General features: G+C 45.8%; 1 protein-coding gene across 1 annotated transcript in view; it reads left to right on the forward strand.

Annotated features, from left to right (window-relative positions):
- Positions 1-20692, forward strand: part of LOC146805218 (organic solute transporter subunit alpha-like) — a 628012-nt gene that overhangs the window by 347091 nt on the left and 260229 nt on the right. The window contains exon 4 of the mRNA XM_085622418.1: positions 15303-15461. Coding sequence (XP_085478544.1) covers positions 15303-15461 — 159 coding nt within the window. The remainder of the gene's footprint in view (positions 1-15302; positions 15462-20692) is intronic.

Genomic DNA, 20692 nt, shown 5'->3' on the forward strand with positions numbered 1-20692 from the left:
ATTCCATTGATCGTAACAAGCTTTGGGCCACACTTAGAGAATTAGGACTCTCAGGTGACTTACTCCACCTATTGGTTCAGCTACATTATGATAATTACGCACATTATGATAATTACACCAAAATTAGGTGGAAATCTGATGGCAGCCTTTCAAACAGCATAGTAATCTCCACAGGGGTCCGCCAGAGGGTTGTGCTCGCCTCAATGCTTTTTACTCTGTACGTAAATGGGTTAATAAAAGAACTATATGATTGTGGAGGCGACCCACCAAGATTAGCAGGTAGCCCTATACCCTCCCTGCTATTTCCAGATGACACATTGCTCATCTCCAAGACTCCGATGGGCATTCAGAACGTCCTAAATAAGTTTGCAGAAGCATGCAGAGTTCGGGGCCTTGCGATCAACTGCTCCAAAACAAAATACATGGTCTTTAACCCTTATAAGTCCACCAAGGGGAAAGTGAGGCTGTGTACCCAACTCCTAGAACAGGTCAGGGCTTTCGACAATTTGGGAGCTCGGATCAGTGATAATTTAGCATGGTCGACCCCAAATTCTGAAGAGTGTGCTGGCGCTTCAACATGTGGACTGTGCAATAGCAAAGAGGGTAAAACGCTCCACTTTCCGCCCAATCTCTCCCAAACTTGAAATACACAGGGCCAAAGGCCTAGGTGCAACCCTTTATGGGGCCGAATTGTGGGGGTTGGAGAATGTGAAACAGTTAGAGGTAGCGGAAAATACATTTTTAAGGGTAATCCTCGATCTCCCAACCAATATACCCGTTCTGCCGCTACGGCTTTACCTACGGCCCAAGTCAATCACACATTTTGCTGTTCTCAAAGCCCTTATGTTTTGGATCAGGATATGGAGTAATAATACCCAGATCCCGGTGAAGGACGCAGTGGTGGAATTATTAACCCTTCAAAGACAGAAAGGACAGTTAGCCTGATTTAATGGGATCAGGGAGTGGCTTTTTAGATTGGGCCTGGAAGAAATGTGGAAAGTTCCACAGTCCATTACAGAAAAAATGACCCACTTGCTAAAAAAGAGATATTGGGAATTTGTAAACTCCTTTTGTATTGAGAATGCGGCACGAGGCACTTTAACTGTCCACTTTTTAAATGTTAAAAGTTGTTTTAAGGTTGACATGTATATGGACGATATTGATTCCCCTCAGGCACAAGCACTTTATATACAGTTCAGGACAGGGACTCTGCCACTAAATGTGTGGAAAAACGGTTGGGCAAATGTTACTTTATCACCCTTGTGCCTGTCCTGTCATTCTACTGCCGAGACCACAGAATGCTTTATTTTTTCCTGTCCTGCATATGCAACACTAAGGAAATTGTGTATCATTCCAGCTTGTAGACTGCTCTCTTTCACACGCCCTTCTGAAGCTTTACGAGTATTCAGGTCCGATACTACAAAGTGCCTTGTTTTTGCAATAACCAGATACCTGTTATATGCTTGGTGGCACAGATCAAAAGCTGTATTATGATCAACTCAGGCGGTTAGATTGGTTTTAATATTCGTGTCTTTTAACATATACCCATGTCTCAAAGTCTGTGAATTAATCGTAATTTGTCTTGTGTGTAGCTGGCAGTTGTTTTTAAACTATGTTTTAAATCACTGTTTTAATTATGTTTTAGGAATCTGTTTTAATGGATTTTGTGTAAAATTGCATATGACATTTTTATGCTGTATATGATCATGCTACTGGTCGATCAATAAATAATAATAATAATAATAAAAAGCAAATGCAAGCAATGGATGGAGTTGGAACTCCACAAAGCATATACAACAGGTCGCTACGCGCCAGCACTAGTGCTGACTAGGCTCGACATAAACAAGCATTGGCATAGCCAATAGGTCTCGCCTTTGAGACCTTATAAGTGTTTAGCCATGCAGGGTCAGGCGAGACCTACAAAACAAACTCTTCACCTTACCACAAACATTAATTTGTCCAACTACATTTGACTGCAAAACATTGCTGTTTAAAATATTTAAATATGAGTTTATATGTAGGTATATATATCTATGTACACTCACCCACATTCACACACATACCTGGATAGATAGATAGATAGACAGATGGCTGTCTATCTAAGTTTCATTTTGAAACGCTGGCTATCTGTCTATTCACATATCTATCGATCTATCTTTGCAACTCTATCTGTCTCTCTCTCTTGCAAATCTATCTATCTACCTATCTATCTAGGCAGCTCTCTCTGTAAATGCATCCTTCTCTATCTTTGCAACCCTCTTTAATTATCTATCTATGCAACTATCTCTGTCTTTATATCTATCTAGCTATGCAGAACTATCCACCTATCTGCACAACTCTATCTATCTATCTATCTATCTATCTATCTATCTATCTATCTATCTATCTATCTATCTATCTATCTATCTATCTATCTTTGCAAAGCTTTCTAATTATCTATCGTTTCAACCTGATTTACTAAAATATTACAAAAAAGCATGAGCAAATGTAAGAGGCTGGCAGCCAGTGCTTGATCGATCAACTTTTGTTTAGGTCTAGTGTTAGCTTAGACATTTTGATTTTTTTCTGATAGTTTATAACATAAAAGCTTTATTAGTTTTCAGACAGACATCATCCATTAGCCAGTGGCCGACTTTACAGTGAATTCTGGCGTGCTGCACAAAGAGCTCATCCACACAGAAAGTAGTTCCCTTCAATGCCAGTGACTGCTATGGTAATGTGTTCTCTTCTTAAGCTAAAAATTAATTTTGCCTTTAGCCAATATTTTTTTACAGCAGCCCCAAAAGTAAAGGTTTTCCAAAAACCATGACAGAACAAAACAAGAATTGCCAAAGCCAAAAGACTGACGGCCAAGGCCCGACCTATTGGCCTTGCCAACGCTTTTGTTTGGTGGGGGGGACACGGCCCAGCAAGAACTATTTGGGTTCTTGTTCACAATGTTTTCAATGTCATTGTCCAGAAATCTTGCATTGACTGCCAGAGCTATCATATGCAGAAACCCAGCATTTTTTTACAAGCATCTGGGACATCCTGATGGGCAGTCTGGCTATATTTTAATTCAATTAACTGTGGTCAGATACATTTTGTGTGTACCTGGGCCAGCCTAAATCTGACATTACTAGAAATTGTATGCATTTTCAGACATGCTATCTCAAAATCCTTATCATAGATAGGTTCCAGCCAGTCTTCTCTTCGTTGCTCTTTGTTTCTAACCACCCCCACTCCTTTGTCTCTCCTTGGTGCCCAGTATATAGTCATCTTCACTCTGCCTCCTCGTGTGAGGACTATCATTGTTGTCAGGGATTCTGTTGTCTCAGCACCCCCAGGAAAGCTACCCAGGCCTCTCTGGTTGTCTGTACAAAATGTGCATATTACAGATATAGTGTCCTTCTACCACACCAAAAGCTTCTTGAACCTCTTCAAATGACACAAATAATTTGTTGTTGGGGTACAAGTTCCCAATTACTATTAAACCTCCTTCCTCTCTTCTTATCTTTCCCATATTACTCCTAAAAGGGCTGCAGAGGCTATATTGGCATGTCTACAACATTTAGCAGACCCTTCTGTCTTATCGTGTATGGCTAATCTAGGAGTATTTCATTAGTAGCTCCTTTAAGTCAGCCTGTTTGTGCACCCATTTATGTAGCATTCCCAATGTGGTTTGTCGTCCAGACATCAAACCGTGTGTTGCAGCTGTGTGGCCATGAAAAATAGCTGTCTCTCCAGTAGTCACATCCTGTTTTTTTCCCCAGGCGGCTTCATTATGTGCAGTTTTACTCTACTGCGTTTCTGTGCCCATATCAATTGAACCAGAATTTGATTCAGTTCCATAAACAACATTGCTGGCAATGGGTACACCCTCCTTACAACATCTTTGTAGAGTGTTCATCTTAGCTATAGATATTCTGCCTGCCATGGACAAGGAAATCTTGATCCAGAATGTCACAGTTCTTTAAACCCTGCTCTACTCTTTCATAATGCTCTTCTTCGGTCTGCATGCCACCTGTAAATGAGATATGTGAAGCCTGTTGTTCTGAAACATGGATCACAAGACATGGCAGGCACAGGCATAACAGGGTACTTTATGGCCCTGCCCAAAACAGAGGAGCTGCGTCCGAAGATGAGAGAGAGCACGGATATGCTCCTTGGGAGGAGAGGCGTCATAAAGGATTGACTTAGAGATCTGACCAAAACATGAGATAATGAAAGTTGTACCTGCTTACAATTTTGGATAAAGGTACAAAATGAGGTAGGCAGCATTTTTTTCAGCCTGCTGCCCCACTGAGGAAGAAGGCAGGTGAGGGGATGCAAGAAGACGTAACCTCGATTGACGAGCTGGGAGAAGGCCAAAAAGGGATACTAATTACCCTTGAATGTGTACTCAAGGAACCGGACTAAGTGGAGAAGTCTTCAGTCACTGTGGAGGTTCATCAAGAGAGGGTGCAAAGCAAAGAGATAGGAATGGGAAGCTCAGTAAAGTAGATTGGGTGCAAGGTACAAGTTGTGGAGACAAGTTTGAAAGCAAACCTAAAACAATCCCTACAATTGGTGGAAACATATTCTATTGTTTCACAATCTCAACTGAAGAATTTTGATATGAAGAAAGGATCTACAGGCAATAGGAGAGGGTTAGGGCTTCCTTGTAGTATCTTACTGTACTGAGGGCTGACTAGAAGAACAGGTTTTGTCCAGGCAGAGATGGCCCATTCTTTTGTGGGAGAACTTAAAAAAGCACTGTGGAAAATAGACCTTTTGGTGTTTCCCAAGAGGAGATGTGATCACTTAGTCGATTGAGGGCCCTTGCCCCATCTGGTTTGTGGTGCCTATATTTGAATATATTTGTTTATGGTCATTTCTACCCTCCATGTTGCCTCCTGTATATCACTGTATCCTTCTTCTTACCTTGTTTTAACTCATTGTGTTTTCATTCCTGTCTTCCCTTCTATTCCTTAGCTTGTTACACAGTGGCAGTAGCCACTCTATAATTATAATTCGTATTCAGAGAGAAAGGAATTCCTCAAATATTTGCTTGCTAATATCTTTGTCACCGTTTGATTAATCTCCACGAAACATTGCAGACCAAATCTTATTTTTACATTGGCAGATGATGCAAAAAGTTTGGTCTGCAAAGCTTTGTGGTGATTAGTTAACAGGGTGCAAAGAAAAAAAAGGGGGTTCCATAACACATTTTTCCTCCAATGCATTTTTCATAGACTTTTTAGACTGACGTAGCAGCATAAAAAAGCTGCATGGATTTACATGAAATGTGGCAGGATTATAGCTTATGACGTAGACAGGGTCCTTTTTAGGTCTCGCCTGGCGTAGGCTGCGCAGACATGCGCAGTCTCGCTGGCGAGATTTAATCAGTTAGGGTAGCTTTCACTAGCGGGGTTTAAGCCCCGCCCCTCTTTTCCATTGGCTGGCGTCACAGTTTATGGTAAACGGTGGCCAGCCATTGGAAAAGAGCTTCCAGTGACGTACACTTTTCTCTTTTAGAGCCGTCCCAGTTGGACTGGCTGCCCTGACTTACTGCTGCTGTAAAAGGTTTGTTATCTTTATGGGGCCAAACACATGGCCCCATAAAGATAAGAAACCTTTTAGCACAAAAGGAAGTCAGGCGAGCCAGTCCAACTGGGACGGCTCTAAAAGAGAAAAACGTCATGGCGAGCGCTTTTTTTCCGGGTGTATTACTTCCATTTGGTTCACTGAAACAGATCACAACCACAGCTACCAGAATGCATTAATTCCATAAACACAAACTCCGTATTCCCGGTGCCATGGAGGCATCTGCTAATCCTTTTCTGTTCCCTTCCCCCACCCAGGAGGTTCCTCCTGACCCTAAAGCTCCTTAGAGACTCTTCCGTTCTTTGTCGCTACCCCATCCCCATGACCTCTGCGCTACAGGCCCCCATGCGTCGGCCAGCTGCTGGGGATCTGACCCTTTAAATAGCCGCCATCTTCACTCGCCTTCCTCTGACAGGGTCTATCCCTGCCCATCCTTCCGGGACCCCCGCAAAATCTAGCTCCCTCTACCCCACCTGTGCTGTGTCCCTCCCTCTGGCCCCAGGGGCTGAGAGCACCCTGTCAGCAGTTGGTCAGCGTATCAGAAGGCCACAGGCAAGCAGGAAAGTGCCACGCCAGCAGCAAAGCCCTGGCGTCCATTGTACGCGCCTGGGCGCAGCCACACTGGGGATTAAGGGGATCTGCGTGGGCGGCGAGCCTGAAGTATGGAGGTTTGGACGGGGTGGCTGGTGAGGGGCGGAGGGAACTCGTCTGTCCCCAGCCATACTCGCTAAACATTGGCTTCCACGGAAGTATGCGCGTTTGGCTGGGTCCTTGGTATTAAGCGCAGAGAAGCCCGAAGCTCCTGGCCACTGGGGCAGGTAGGCGATCCCCACTTTATATTATACTAAAGTGGGTTAGGGAGGGGAGGGGTCCCTGTGCATGAAGAAAGCTGACGGATTAGGACGACCACATGTCCAGTCGAGTAGTTTAGCAGACTGCATTGACAGTGAAATTTGTTTTCCGCTATTGCTTTTCTAACGGCCACATTTTAAACATAATTTCAGGATTTTACACTAAAATTATCTGCGCTTATGTCTAAACATGGTTATTAAAATGCATGTCATGAATATATTACTGCCCAGTGTTGCTCGGTTGTACTGTAAGTTGTCTTTAAAACGTTAAAGTTTTTAGCTGCGCCTGCTGTTTCTTGAGCTGCACTTTGGTTCTGTGGTTTCGTGCTGGGTCACGGAAAATGAACGCGATACGAGAACGATGTAACGTAATTTACGCTCATCTAAAAGCGCTCTGATACATTCGGGTTTTGATTTCGAACTATGTAAAACTATATAAAAAAGAACACGATTGATAGAAAACAAAATGGGAGGTGTTTGGATCGTAAATGGAAATTTAAAAATCTGAGTGAGAGCTAGAGGGCAACAAAAGAAAATGACGGATGGAAAGAGCAGATAAGAAGAAATTAGAAAAAAAGGAAAGGAAAGGGCGACTAAAAAGGATGGAAAAGAAAGAAAGACTTGGAGAATGAGAGGTTGAACAAATAGGGACTACAAGTAACAAGCATTGAAAATGCAATAGGTCTCGCCTGTGATTAAGTTAAAGCCATTTGCTTTGCTAATGGTATTGTATAGCAAAGCAAATGGCTTTAACTTAATAAAAGGCGAGACCTATTGCATTGTTAATGCTTGTTATTATCTGATCTGAATTTGTTCAGTTGTTTTTAAGTAATAAGGGAAAAAAACTGGATGTGATATATTGGGCCACGTTATACCACAGTACCATAGTGGCATACCGTGGTACATGGTGATGAAGAAGCACAATTTTATTGAATAATGAAAATCCTTTCAAAATGAAAAAGCAGCCATGTTTATAGACCATACTTAGTTTTTGTTTTGTTGTTTTAACAGTTAATATAGCTCATAACTCTTTTTTTTATGTGTAGAAAGAAATGAGGAAGTTTAGCAAACTATGTAGAGCTAGGGAAAAGTACTTTTATTGATTTGTATATTTTATTTAAACTTTGCGGAGTACTCCAGTACTTCCGTGAAATTATCGAGAAAGTACTACTGTACCTATTGAAATCTTAAAAAAATTAAAAATGACAAAAGACACTATGACAAGCCACTTCACTCCACTCTACGACACACCATTCCACTCAACGCCACTCCATTCTATGACAATCCACAACACTCTGCGACATGCCACTCTACTCCACGACACATCACTCCACTGTACGCCCCTCCACTCTAAGACACATCACCCGACTCTATGACACACCACCCCACTCTACTCTACGACACACCACTCCACTCTAGAACAATCTACTCCACTCTATGCCCCTCCACTCTATGCCACTGTACTCAACTGTACGACATTCTACGACACACCACTCTATAACATGCTACTCCCCTCTATGACATGCCAATCCACTCTTTGACACGCCACACCACTCTAGGACAGTTCACTCCATTCTAAGACACTTCACGCCACTCCACGGCACTCCACTCCATTGTTTGATGTGCCACTCCACTCTATGACTTGCCACTCTTTGCTACGAAATGGCACTTAACTCTACACCACTCCACTCTATGCCCCTCCACTCTAAGACACTCCATGATAGGCCACCCCACTCTACAACACTGTACACCACTCTATGCCCCTCCACTCCATTTCACTCTACATTGCTGTATGACATTCCATGGCAAACCACTCCACTCTATGACGTGGCACTCCACTCTACGACACCCCACTCCACTCTACAACCCACCACTCCTCTCTACGACACACCACTCCTCTCTACAACACACCATACCACTCTAAAACACAACAGGTCACTCGACTCAATGGCGACACACAGTTCCAATCTACGCCACTCCACGCCCTTCCACTCTAAGACAATGTATGATACTCCACTCTATGACACCCCACTCCACTCTACTCTACGGCACCCCACTCAACTCTAGAACACTCTACTCCACTCCATGCCCCTCCAGTCTACTCCACTGTATGACACGCCACTTTACTCCACTCTACAACACGCCACTCCACTCCACTCTAACACACTCCACTCCCCTTTATGATATACCACTCTAAGACACTCCATGCCACTTGATTCTAAGGCGTGCCACTCCAATCTGTGACACACCACTTCACTCTACAAAGATCCACTACACTTTACGACATGCCACTCCACTGTACAGCACTCCACGCTATACCTCTTCACTCTGCGCCACTGTATGATACGCCACTCCACTCTGCACCACTCCATTGTACAACACTCAACTCTACTCTATGCCCATTTACTTTATTTCACTCTATTCGACTGTACGAAATTTTAGGACACACCATTCCACTCCACTCCACTCTATGATATGCCACTCCACTCTACGACACACCCCTCCACTTTACTCCACTCCACTGTATGCCCCTCCAGTCTAATACAATCTATGACACGCCAACCCACTTTACAACACTCTACTCCACTCTATGCCCCTCCACTTCACGCCACTCTGTTCCGCTATACGTCAATTTACAACACGTCACTTCACTCTACAGCACACCATTCCACTCTACAGCACTCCACACCAGAACAATCGACTCCACTCTATGCCCCTCCAGTCTATGCTGCTCTTCTCCACTCTAAGACACTATATGACCCGTCACTCCACTCTTCTCCACTCTATGCCACTCCACTCTACCCCCTCTACTCTAAGACACTCTACAACATACCACTCTATGACACGCCAATCGACTCTAAGCCACTCCACTCGACACCATGACACTCTACGCCACAACAGTCTTCACAGCAACACTCTATGCCACATCACTCCACGACACTCTATGACACCACACTCTATGGCACTCCAATCTATGACACTTTGCTCCACTCTACCCTACACCACTCCACTCAATTCGACTGAACTTAGCGGCACTTCACTACACTCTTCATCTCTCCACTCTACGCCATCCACTCTGCTTTATGCCCCTTCACAACACTCTACTAGACTTTATGCCACTCTACAACACTTAACTCCATTCTATGCCACTCTACAACACCCTACGGCACTATGCAATCCCTCAACGCCAGTAAATGTCACTTTACTCCACTCTGCTCAATTATACACTGCTCCACTTTACTCTGCTTCTCCACTTTATGCCATTCCATTTTATACCACTCTATGCCACTCCACTCTACGCCACTCAACTCTACAATACTCTACAACACTCTATGACACTCCACTCTACAACTCTCAATTCCACTCTACTCTACAACAATACACTCTACGTCACTACACTCTATGACACTCACCTCCACTGTACTGTATGACACTCCAATCAATGACACTCCACTCTACGATTCTCTGCTCCACTATACTCCAGTCTATGCCACTCCACTCTACAACACTATACTCCAATCTATGCCTCTCTGCGACACTCTGCTCTAGGACAATCTACTCTACGACATTCCACTCTACGACACTCTACTCCACTCTATACCACTCAACTCTTCAACACTCTACTCCACTCTAAATGCAATCAGATATCACTGTAGAAGTCGAAGTCGAAGTCTATTATTAGCTTACCATCTACTATGAAGTGACTATAAGGCGCATATATAGCTTACCTAACACTTTCCATTTATCTTTATATTAATTACACATAAGTATTGCTGATACCTGAAACAAAATGATTACTATTGGTAGAAACAATTTATGTGTTGAGATATTTGGTTAAAGTACTCTACAACACCTTACTCCACTATAAGACACATCACCCGACTCTATGACATGCACTCAACTCCACGACATGCCACTCTACTCAGCAACACGCCACTCCACTCTGTGAAGCACCACTCCACTCTACAACATGCCACTCCACTCTCCACTCTCCACTCTACACCATGTCACTCTGTGCCCCTGCTCTCTAAGACACTCTACAACACAACACACCACTCCACTCCACTGTACCCTACTCCCCTTTACAACACTCTACTCCACTCTATTTTAAGCCAAGGTTGTTTGAACTTGTACACCGTCAGTCTCGAAATGCTATTTTTGGCACCTGTATATCAAGTTTAAGTCTATACCAAATTATGAGAGCTATCTATATCTGATGTTCACAACCTAAAAACAGAGATCACTTATGTTAAATATAGATTATGGACCCCACCACTGAGATTGTAAACGTTCAGTTTGGCAAGTCTTTAAAGTTCTGCATGAATTTCTAAATAGGCCCTCTTTGGATGTATATATGTATTTTTTAGGGCTGTGAAATAATTCAATTTTTACTGCTATGGGATGAAAGCATGCACCTTTATGAGAGATAATGTTTTAAGGTGTTACACATTGATGTATGAATCATATGTATTTATTGTGGGAATTGTATTTTATGAATAAACATTATTACTTTGCAGGTTCAATCTAAGAAATGCTCCTAACACAAAATATCCTGTCACATCTTATGAGTGACTGTGAGTAAGTAAAGTAAGTAAGTAAAGGAGTTTTGTAAAGCGCAAACAGTTACCCTGAGGCATCCAGGCGCCGGTGGATAGAGAACTTCTGCTGGGGTAGATCGCTGGTGGATGGATTTATTTAGATATTTTTTTGATTAAAAAGAAACGTTTTTAGTTGTTTACGAAAGGTGAACAAGTTCGGGTTGGACCTTAGGTGGAAGGGGAGAGAGTTCCACATCTTAGATGCATTGTAGGAAAAGCTGCGACCACCTGCTCTAGCTCTTCGTATCCGTGGAACAGCAGTTAAAAAGGCTTTCGTTGAGCGGAGTTCTTTTTTGGGATGGTAGGGAGTGATCAGGGAATGATTAATCAGCGGCCCCGATCTCCAGAAGGATTGGTGGGTAATGCACATGGTCTTAAATTTGATCCTCTCTCTGACAGGGAGCCAGTGCAGGGATTTCAGGCCAGACCCTATAGAGTTCCTACGCGAAATTCCGAGGACGGTGCGTGCAGCGCAGTTCTGGACCCGCTGAAGTTTGTTTAAACAGTATTCTGGGGATCCCAGATATAAAGCGTTGCTGTAGTCTATACGAGACTGAATTAGGCCCTGGATAACTACCTGTTTTGCCTCAAAAGGGAGTAGTGGTAGAATTTTTTTGAGTTGCCTAATAAGGCCGAAGCAGGTTGCTGACACTTTGGTGGCTTGTGTGTTAAAAGTCAAAGCTTTGTCTAACCATACTCCGAGGCTCTTTATATTATCTTTGGGTACAGGGGGATCGCCTAGGCTGGAGGGCCACAGAAGCTCTAGAGTGGAAGGGGCCTGAGAGCCAAGGACCATTAGCTCCGTCTTGTCTCCGTTGAGCTTTAGGCATGAGCTTGTCATCCAGCTCTTTACCTGCTCCAGACAGGGAATCAAGTTGGTTTGTGATTGCTGGCTATCCTTAAGTGCAAGAGAGACCACTAGCTGGGTGTCGTCCGCATAAGTGACGATGGTAATGCCGTGCGGACGAACAATCTCTGCCAGTGGTCTCATGTATGCATTAAAAAGCATGGGGCTAAGTGAGGAGCCCTGTGGCACCCCACACCCCAGAGGCTTGCTTGCGGAGACTGAAGCTCCTTCAAAGACACTGAAAGTACGATCTTTTAAAAAGGATTTAAGCCAGGCCAGGGCTTCTCCCGCTATTCCCAGACTTAGTAGACGGTGGAGGAGGATTTGATGGTTCACCGTATCAAATGCGGTGCTCAGATCAAGGAGGATCACTGCCACTGCTCCTCCCTGATCTAAGATCCGCCTTGCCTCCTCTGTAACCGCTACCAAGGCCGTCTCCGTACCATGCTTGGGTCGGAAACCAGTCTTTGAAGTGTCCAGCAGTTGGTTGCTCTCGAAGAATTTAGTTAGACAGGTATTAACGTTTTTTTCGAGGAGTTTGCTTGTCCAGGGGAGTAGTGAGATAGGCCGATAGTTGTTGAGGTCACAGGAGTCGAGGTTGGATTTTTTTATAAGTGCACGTACCCTCGCATATTTCCATGTTGGTGGAACTGTGCTAGTTGTTATCGAGGAGTTCAGCAGTTCCAGTAGTGTGGGGAGAATTACCTGCCCGATCAGTGAGTTTGGTGGGGCAGGATCACAGGGTGAGCCAGATTTTATTTGGTGCATTAACAAATCTAGTGTGACTGAATCTAGTTGTGGGAGGTGGACTAAAGTGTTGTGGAGAGATACCTCTGTTTCTGCTACGGAGAAGTAGCTTTTGCGGGGGGGTTTTGCTCCCGTGTTCGGAAAGGATGTGTAGATATTATTTATTTTGGTAAAAAAGAACTCAGCTAGATCATCACATCGTGGGGGTTCAGTGAGGTTAGTGGTTAAGGGCGGGGGAAGAGCGTGGTGAGGCTTTTTACCATTCGGTACATTTCTTTGGGCTTACACTTGGCTGCCATTATTTTAGCCTCATAGTAGGCTGATTGGGTCAGCTTTATTGCTGACTTATAGGCTCTGATGGCATCTCTGTATATAGTTTTATCCGTAGCCATGTAGTTTAGACGCCACTTCCTTTCAAGTCTCTTACAGGTACGTTTTTTTTCCCGGAGCTCTTCCGTGTACCAAGGGGCTGTATTATGGTGTCTCTTTGATCTAGTGATGCCGAGGGGTAGAATAGAGTCTAGTGAACTCGTGATCCAGTTGTTGTACTCGATGTTGCCTTTGGAGGGGTCACTATTGAGCACCGGTTTAGTTGTAATGAGGTTGCTAGCCCATTTATCCAAGCAGAGTTTGGACCAGTTCCTAGATCTGGAAGGGACGTGGGGGGATAGGACACACTTACGTGGGGTCCAGGTGATTGGAATGAGAAAATGATCAGTCCATGGTAGGCGAATGGAGGCGCCAACTGTTAGTTGGGGACAGTTGCTAAAGATGGGGTCTAGCAAGTGGCCTAGTATGTGGGTATGGGAGGGGACAAGCTGTTCTAGTTCGATTGCTGCTAGGCTAGCTATGAGTTCATTGGCGACATTATCCTGATTGTCGTCAAAATGTATGTTAAGGTCGCCTAATATTGTAAGGTTTGCCGATAGGGTGGTTAATTCGGCCACGATATGAGGAAGTGCAGTGGGGAATTGTTTAGGTGCTCCGGGAGGGCGGTAGATAAGGATGCCCGTGAAACTTTTGGTGGGGGAGAATTTGATGGCGAAATGTAGGCTTTCACAGTCTGCGACGGGCTCAGGTGTGCATCGGCAGGTATAGATGTCTTTATAAATGATGGCGAGCCCCCCGCCTTTTCCCTGAGCGCGGTCTAAACGTGCAATCTGGTAGCCTGGTGTAAGTGCTTGAACCAGGTCAGGTTCAGAGGCCTGGGTGAGCCATGTTTCGGTCAAGAAGAGTATGTCCGGCATGAGCTCGTCCAGCAGCATTGAAATCTCCAAAAAGTCAATCAGTGCGCCTTAAGTAGAAAAAGGGGCGTGGCCTCCCGGCAGTGGGCGTGGCCTGTGGCTTGCGAGGCTAATGGCGGCTGTAACTTTTTCCAACCCGCGGCAGCGTTGTCACGAGCTGCGCGGGGATATTCCAACAGGTCTGCGAGGGAGGGAAGTGCCCAGGGAGCAGAGTATGTCAGGTAAAAGCAATTTTAACAAAGAACAATTTTTAAAAACGAGCTATATCTCCCAGCTTCTGCCTCAGGAGTCAGTTCTCCTGACCAAAAATACTTCAAATACTTCAATCAATATCAATATACCAAATGGTTACCTTAATTATTTACATTTAGATATTTTAAAATCATTAGTGACGTAGCAGTGGGTGTGTGGTGAGAAATGTGCCTGGTGATCTTATGACTGTGATGAACACAGGTCTATTCTGTTGTTTGTTTTTCCTTGCCTTCTTGTCTCCGGCTCAATCATTGTGAGAGTCCTGATGATGATTCCTAAATCCTTCTAGAAGAGTGAAACGACAACTACTATTATGGACCCTAGTGTGATTGTGTATAAAAATAAATGGGCCGTGTTGTTCTTGTTTTTGCTACAAACTCTTGATCGCTAATTGTCATATGTGTATATTACGTTCAATAAGAGCACCAAGCACGTTTCGCACCACACACCAACTGCGCTGTCACTAACATTTTTTAATTATCTATATGTAATTAATTAAAGTAACCATGTGGTATATTTATATTGATTGCAGTCTTTTTGGTCGAGGCATCTCTGTATTTTATGTTTCGCTTGAGAAATCTATTGTTTTTAATGTAAACTCAAAAGGGACTTACTTCCCGCCTCATCTCTTTCCTGGCTTCTCATTGGCTCCTGTGCTTGCCACTAAGATTTCCTCCATTTCTATTGGCTGTAGCATATTTTCCTGTATTTACCAATGCTTGTTCCTCCTCTGCTTCTCTTATCAGTTTCCCACAGTCGGAATACTGTTAACATCCGCTTTGGTGGAAATATATTTTCATAAAGCTTTACCTTTTACTATTGCAGCACATTTATATAACAATGTATCACTCAGAGAGATTAAGTGATTTGCATAGAATCACAGGATGTTGCATGGCGCCCCGAGACTCGAATCAGGATCCCCAGTCAGCAGTTATGGCCACTGCACCACATCCTCTCCACTCCCGTGTTATCTGTCGGGGAGCTTTTTCCTTCTCCCGAACGATGATTGATGAAAACAGCATTTTATTCATTACATAGGCAAAACTGATGCATTACCAGTGCTTGTTTAACATAAGCTTTCTATAGTATATGGCAAAATAAAGTGTGGTAATCTGAACATTTTTGTTACATTTGAACAATGGTGAAAATTACTTGGGTATAGTTCATAGCATTTCTCTATTTTTGTTTACAATTTCAGCTTCTGTGCCATTGTGATTCATAAGTTTCTCATGATGATGATTAAGGAGTGCGGTGGGCAGAATTTGTTCCTCCGCAGATATGAGAACGAACGCTTCAAAATCAGCACTGGTCCTTGCTGCTGCTGCTGTCTGTGCCTCCCTTATCCCAAAGTCACAAGGTAAGTTCTATAAAATCGGCAATGAAATATTGTATTCCTAATCAAGTGCCACACAGTAGAGATTGGATCAGGTCATGACCACTGATTAGGAATGTCACCTTTAAGACACTGTAATGTTTGGTAATAATACTCTTGAATTGCCGAAATGTACTTCAGACGGTGTATGGGTGTAATAACAGATACCAGAAAAAAGGTCAACTAGAGCACACTAGATACAAGTGAGTCCAGTTTGTGAGTTAAAGTTTGATGTTCAAAGAGAATTTCTACTTCTAGTTTTAAAATGTAGTGGATATTATTGTGTATTTCGCTGAAAAGCCAAACTGCTTTTAGCTAAGGCTATAGATGTTTTATCTTCTTCTCTAAAGGAGTCAATAAAGGGCAGGCCTGTGATTTGATTCTTGGATCTGAATTTTCCCCTTTTTCGGTCGAGCCTAGAGTCAGCTCGCATGCGCTGCTCTGCGAGACTTGCTGTACTGGAGTATGGAATAGAAGCCACGCCCACTCTGCGCCCATATTTGTCATTGGCTTGTATCATTTTCTTTCATAAATGCACCCTTCTGATTGGGTAATAGGCTTGTTAGTCCCTCCTTAGTACCGCCTTGTCTTTATTTGTAACCTCCCATGGCTACTGGCCCTTTTACTTCGGTTGTTACACGGTACATGTTATTTAGTCTGGTAAGCACTACTTTATTGAGTTTCTCTTACTGCAGGCATGATGTGCTTGGCTTACATTCTGCGCGCCATGTGCTCTTTCACTTTTAAAGCAGCCGGGACAATGGCGGCCACTTTGAATCCAATGCTATAGGTCTTGCATTTAAATGCGAGACCAATGGCATTGCAAGTATTTTTTATTTTCAGCGCGGCGAGTACGCATGCACCCCACTTGCAGGATGCCATTGTTTAATTCAGGGAAACTGCGTTTACATCGCATGCGCTAGAATGCACGCAATTACAATGCGGTTGTTACAACGCAAGCCATTACATCGCAAGTCATTTCTACGACTTGCTGTTGGGGGCGCACTAAACTAAGGAATAGTATTATTTTCTATTCCAACACCTTCCCTTCTCTTGCACACGCTGGAGTTGGAATAGTAAATTATACTATTCCTAAGTCCAGCGCACCCCCTACAGCAAGTCGTAGAAACGACTTGCAATATAATGGCTTGCATTGTAACAACGCGGTCGTTGTAACGACCGCGTTGTAATCGCATGCGTTGTAGTGCATGTGATGTAACATCACATATTCTTTCATTCATATTATGCTTACCTCCGTGTGCGGTGTCAGGCCACCCCACCACCCCTCCGACATTGCTGTTTTTTTTTAAATTTATTTTCAGCGCCGCACACCACTCGCGGGATATCTGGGAATCTGTACGGCCAAGTTTACTATACTGTTATTTTGGGGATGTGGTGAAGGCCAGGCGCTAGGAAAGCTCCAGTGCCAGCGCTGCTGCTGTCCCAGTGACCTGTCGTCACGGGACTGCAACATTGTACCGGGCGGCAGTTATGCTTATAAATTTAGTTTGGCACAGGCAGCCCGCCAATCCTCGCAGCGCTGCCTGTGCCTTTCATCATGCAGATGCTGCCCGCGACCGGACGGCTGCTGGAAACACGTCGTTGCTTAGTCCACAACCACTGACACTCAGGTCTGTAATATCCGACATTCTTAAAAATTTCCCATTTTAGGGCATCACCCTGAGACTAGCTCACTGCTCTCCTCAGGGCCGGGCTGAGCAGCGCTCCACTCAGCTGACACTGATGTAACAATAACCACTTACCGCGGGCTGGCGGTGAGCGTCGAGCATGAGGAACAGGCTGAGAATAGAGCCTTCATCTGTTTATTGATCTCACCAAAGGCCCAGGGCGCTGAGGCTCGGTGGCATTGGAGTTCTTTAAGTTATCAGTGGTGGGGGTAGCATTGGGGACCCAGGGCTGAGGGCATTGCTCAAGCAGCACAAGGCACGGGACTGCAGCCAGTTGCCGTTGCTCCTTAATGTTTTAGCGTCAAAGAAACTCCTGCTCTCTCAGCTACGGGTGGGTTTACCTGAACTTAAGTTACAGCAAAAGTCCAGTTGTAACTCTGACAGACAGAACTGTACACTGAGCAGCTGTTGCTTGTAAACTAGACCCTTGTGATGCGATTTGCATCATGATAAAAAAATGATTGAATGAATCATTGGTATTCAAAGTACCTGTCAACATCTGTGACATATGGGAGCCTCTGAGGCCTAGTAACACCTTTTGTCGCTGTGGGGTGTCATCATTTTTCGTAGGCCACTGCTAGCTTGTAGCACCGATGACGTAACTTTGAAGCTGCCTCCAGTAAACCTGATACTTCCTTTATAGCAAATGTAATCGCCTGCTGTCTTTGTAGTGTGTGTGTGAACGGGGATGCATGTATAGTAGCATAATAAAAACATTTCTTAATTTTATGGGGTTTATTTGTATTCTGCATTTTTATTATTATTTATTCAAAGGTATTTATCATTTTAGTTAAAAATGCTAAGTGAGAGGAGGAGCCTAGCGCGCAAGCAAGATTGCCGCGTAGGTGCGAGGCTCCCGAGGACCTCCGCAACCTCCTACGTCTATCCTGACTTCATCCTGCATCGGTTGAGGGAACTGTGTCGGTGAGCCTGAGCCGAGGTGGTACCCGTTCCCCGTTTTCGAATCGGACCTCGGGTGCCGGAGTGAGCACCGATTGAAGTTTGCGGCCTACCTCTCTCCTGACCCCGGATTCGCGTTTGGGGGCGACCCGGTGACAAAGTGAACAACAACGGCGGGCTGGGCCTGGCGAGTCGCGTACCCCGCACTTTCACTTTCGCGCCCCCTTGCTGTCTTCGCAAGTGGGATCGCGGCGCTCTTGGTGTTGGGGTGGCCTCGCTGGGAGACCCTGCCTGCCTGCCTGCTGTGGCCCGCTCCGCAGTCCTGGGGTGGCCCCCCTGAGCTCGTGGCCTTGATTGCTCGCTTTCTACTGCGTGGCTGGTGAGGGTGTGAGACCCGCGACAATGGCCACTAAACAAGATGGAGATCGGTTGAAGGCCAAGTCGACCCGGCGTGGCGCCGCACATCAGGCCAACATCATGGACCGCTACACCCTCCCGAAGGGATCTCCCGGTGGACCGCACAAGTCCTCTGAGTGCCCCCCGGATGTCCCGGACTTGCCCACAGATCTGACTCTGCAAGACGTCATGGGCGCCATTGCTGAGATGAAGGCCACGGTGGGCCAGCGGTTTGACACGTTAGCGTATAAAATTGGCGCGGTTCTTGTTGATGTCAACCTGGTGAGAGCTGATCTCTCGAAGACCAACGATCGGGTCGATTCTTTGGCCCACACCGCGTCGGGCCTCATGACTGAGGTGGCGGCCCTTCAGACGGAGGTACACCGGCTTCGTCAGGCGAGTGCGCTCATGGATCGGCGCCTGGAGGATTCCGAAAGCCGGGCCCGGAGGAATAATATCCGCATCATCGGAGTACCTGAGGGACGGGAGGAGTCGGCGGCGGATCTTTTTGTGGAGGACCTGATCACTACCCATCTCCAGCCTCGGGGACTGAGTAAATTTTTTGCTGTGGAGAGGGCCCATAGAGTTCCCGGGGGACGGCCGAAGGTCGGAGCCCCTCCGCGGCCTCTTATTGCCCGTATCTCTAATTTTCGGGACAGGGATGCAATTCTGCAAGCCTCCAGACTGCAAGGGCCGATTAAGTTGGAGAATATGGAGGTGAACTTTTATCCTGACTTCACCCAAGCGGTCCAGAAGCAGAGACTGAGCTTCTTGGGCGGCAAGCGGCGGCTTCGGGACATGAACTTAAAATACGCCATGCTCTTCCCGGCCAGGCTGCGGGTGGAGGTGGATGGTCGCACTCACTTTTTTGACCGTCCTGAAGCGGCCGGGGACTGGCTGGACACTTTGTCTGGGGGTCGGGATTGGGATGGCGGGGGGGGGGCTGCGGGAGGAGAAGGCCCACTGGACCGGGACTGAGGTGCTGATACTGGGACTCACTCTGGACGCAGATGCTGCCGCTTTCGGCCAAGCTTAGGGTCTCTCGTTTTTTGTATTCGTTCTCCCTCTTTTGTAGGTGGTGCGGGGTCTCGAAGGGGTACTCTTTCCTCCTCTAGGGGGTTTACCTAGTTTCATCTATATAGGGGCGACAGGCACACTGCAAGTTGGGGGGGCTGTTTGGGCTCATGCAGGGGTGCAGGGAGGGGGGAGTTTTGTTGGGGCGGTTGGGTTGGGGTGGGGTGTTGTTCATTTGTACCACAAGGCAAAAGTATTGTTGTGCTATTCCCAAAGTGCCCTCGGGGGGACGAGTGATTGCTTTCGTTTATGATGGGGGGTAGGGGACTGAGTCTTTTGTCCTGGAACGTTAATGGACTGGGGGACAGGATAAAACGAGGTGTGGTCCTGCAGTTCCTGAAACGAATATCACCTGACATAGTTTTTCTGCAGGAGACGCACCTCATTGGCAACTCCTTTCGTGCTATGAACCGGCGGGGCTACCGCCTTCTGGCCCATTCGGGCTTCACTTCGGGTTCAAGGGGTGTGGGCATCATGGCCAAGACCTCGCTCCCGTTGGAGGTTGATGACTTACTCCATGATGACAGGGGACGTTACACGGTTCTGGTGGGTAGAATGGAGGGCAGAGTGATTATTTTTGTTTCTATCTATGTCCCGCCAGGGTTGCAGACGACCACCTTTGAGGATCTGGGGCGCCTCCTCCTTGGCCTTCCGAAGGGGATCCTGGTGGTTGGGGGGGATTTTAACGCTGTGGTTTCCGGAATTGAGGACCTTCACCCCCCTAGGGATCTCCCCCGTGCCCAAGCGTGGTTGTCTGGCCTATTGGATGCCCTGGGGCTGGTGGATTGTTGGCGTTTGAAACATCCTACGCAGAAACAGTACACTTTTCATTCCGGGGCCCACGGCAGTCTATCAAGACTAGACTATGTCCTGGTGCCGGCGGCGCATGCGGGGAGGATCGGGGAGGTGCGCCATTTGGCGCGGGGTATTTCAGACCATTCCCCGCTCTTATTGCACTTCGATATTCTCCCGAGGGGAGAGGGTAGGGTGGCCCCGATTAATCCCTGGTACCTGCGTGACCCCACCATTCGCGCAGAGTTGGTTAAGTCCCTTAAGCGATATTTTGATGAGAATGTGGGGTCGGTGTCATCTGCGGTCTCGCTATGGGAGGCATTTAAGACGGTGATTCGGGGGGATGCCCTGTCCCTTATTTCCCAT

Source organism: Triturus cristatus, chromosome 8, assembly GCF_964204655.1.
Source record: "Triturus cristatus chromosome 8, aTriCri1.1, whole genome shotgun sequence".
Taxonomy (NCBI): Eukaryota; Metazoa; Chordata; class Amphibia; order Caudata; family Salamandridae; genus Triturus; species Triturus cristatus.